The following is a 2500-nucleotide window of genomic DNA, read 5'->3' as shown; positions in this document are numbered from 1 at the left end:
TGTGTGTGTGTTTATAGCTTATGGGCCTGTGTGTGTGTTGAAATATTGTGCCCATTAAACATGGTTTTCTCCAGCTTTTAAACAACCCCTTGGCATTTCAATCTCACAAATTGCTGAGATGACAAATATACACAAAAGAAATCTAAACTCTCAAACACAGATGCAATCAGTTATGATATTTCCCTTTTCCAGTGACTGCTGAGAAATAGAAATATAATAATAACATATTTTTCCCCTCTTGTTCTGTTTCTGTGTGTGTGTGTGTGTGTGTGTGTAGGAGTGTCGAGCCCTGAGGAGCTGACGATGGAGCGTGCTCACTCAGCGCTGGAGGTGGTGTTTGAGACGCTGCGGGTGCTGGGACACGCCCGCGAGCACCTGAAGCAGCTGAACTCTGTCTACACGCCCAGCGACGGCGTCCACCAGGTACAGAACTCCCAAACACTCCCACAATGCACCTCTCCACCTGCCCCATCACCTCTGTCTGTCTGTCTGTCTGTCTGTCTGCCTCGCGCCCCCTCTATGTCAGGGATTCCCAAACTGTGATACGTGTACCAGCGGTGGTACGCAAGCTTCCACTAGGAGCTAGAGATGAAAAGGGCAATGTCGGAAAGGTGTTCATTTTGTATTTTTTTTTCTAAATCTTAAGCCTATGTTCTCTGTTGTTTGTGTTTCATAATGTTGTTCTCCACACTGTTTTATTAGTGTGAGAGCTCATAGGCCAGACATCAGTCATAGACATTTTGATTTTGTTATTTGTTATCATGTAGGACGGCTAATTAAACATGATGCCTGGAATGCGTCAATAGAATGTGTTACGTTTTTATGTGTTGGATGGTGGGGGTACGCGAGCCGAGTCAGGATGTAGGTGGTGGTACACGGGGAAAAAAAGTTTGGGAACTGCTGCTCTATGTCAATACATATCTATTGCTCTTTTCCTTTTCCTTTCTAATAGTGGTTGACTCTCACCCAGATCTGGCCCTGATGTGGGCCTGATCAGGTTGAGCCAGGTTGCCAGATGTGAGCCAGATTAGTTTCAGTCATATGCTCCCTGGGTCTCAGGTTCTGCTGTTTTATGGTTCTGTTACTTTATCTTTGTCGTTTTTATTTGTCCTTCAAGTGTATTAGCATGCATAGAGCCATTTGTTATGGGTGGACACACACACACACACACACACACACACACACACACACACACACATGTGCGTGCACTAGTTTGGTCCAGATTGTGGTGGAGTAAGGGTTTGTAGTTGTGCGTGTGCGTCATAGCTGCTTTGCAGGGCAATGTGAACTACTAATTATTGCATTAGTGTTTGCACCTCTGTGTGTGTGTGTGTGTGTGTGTGTGTGTGTGTGTGTCTACATAGGTGTGTTTATCTATGAGTGCTTACGTAAGTCAAGGAAGCATGTGAATGGCCACACTCAGACACAGAATCAAAGTGAGAGCCAGAGAAAAGCAAGAGAGAGAGAGAGTGTTTGCACAAGAGAGTATGTTTGTGAGAGGGAGAGAGAGCGAGAGAGAGAGAGAGAGAGAGATATAAAGAAAGACCATCAGAGAAGAATCACTAAGCGCTTTCAGATATAACCTCCGGAGTACATGCGGAGGTTTGTCAAACGGAGGTCCTACCCTTCGGATGATTCAGATATGATGCTAACCTGCGGACCTAATACTGACCTTATACGGACGTATGTGTGAACGACATACACGCACATTACAGAATCTCCGTGTGGTTGTCGAGTGAGGGGTGGGGGCTTGTAGAGTTCACAAGCTGCGAGATATGACGCAGAATATATGCGGCCGCTGCCTGTCACAGCTGCTTTTTGTTTAAAAAGTGTAGCCTATGCATTATAGGCTAAAGAAGAGAAATCTATTGTGCGTAGGCTAATACTTGAAGTAGGATAGTCACGTAAGTGCGCACATACAGTATTTGTACCAGAATCTGGTTTGCGTTGGAGAGAGAGAGCATGCACACACTTTATGGTAGGCTACCAGCCAATTCAGTAGGCTAACTCAAGACTTCAAGGCCATCATACAACGTTTTTAAGCAACAAACAACTAACATAACAGTGAAGTTTTTTCATGGTTTATTTCTCCCCTAGAATGATATGATTTGAATTTAGACAGCTACGCCATTTCAGCGCGGTGTATGAGTAGGCCTAAGAGCGAGAAGTTTTATAATGCCCTTGCCACTCCGACTCATCAATAAAAACTGCGCGCACACACACCAGACCACTTTACATCATTAAACTATTTCAGTATATTGCTTTTCTGATTGTCAAAACCACACCTAACTTATGGCGTCTCCACTCCACAGCAAAGCCACGTTACAGCTGTTTCTATCTGAGCGACTCCAATAGTGAAAGGATTTCAGTGTCATATTTCGGTGGCACTAGCTAAGCTGTCGTGGAACACGAGATGACATGTCTACTGATAGGCAACAGGTCTCACCAACACGAAATTCTAATTGCAAAAGATGCATCCTACCTCATCTGTTGTACTGTA

General features: G+C 44.5%; 1 protein-coding gene across 1 annotated transcript in view; it reads left to right on the top strand.

Moving 5' to 3' along the window:
• Positions 1–2500, top strand: part of scfd2 (sec1 family domain containing 2) — a 155469-nt gene that overhangs the window by 113491 nt on the left and 39478 nt on the right. Inside the window, exon 6 of the mRNA XM_076278190.1 lies at positions 278–423. Coding sequence (XP_076134305.1) covers positions 278–423 — 146 coding nt within the window. The remainder of the gene's footprint in view (positions 1–277; positions 424–2500) is intronic.

The sequence above is a fragment of the Alosa pseudoharengus genome, unplaced genomic scaffold (assembly GCF_046254945.1).
Source record: "Alosa pseudoharengus isolate Yale_2024_CS ecotype anadromous, Long Island Sound unplaced genomic scaffold, YU_APseudo_1.1 YU_APseudo_1.1_scf_11, whole genome shotgun sequence".
NCBI classification, from domain to species: Eukaryota; Metazoa; Chordata; class Actinopteri; order Clupeiformes; family Clupeidae; genus Alosa; species Alosa pseudoharengus.
Note: the sequence above shows the minus strand (reverse complement) of the source record. Positions and strands in the feature narration are given on the sequence as shown.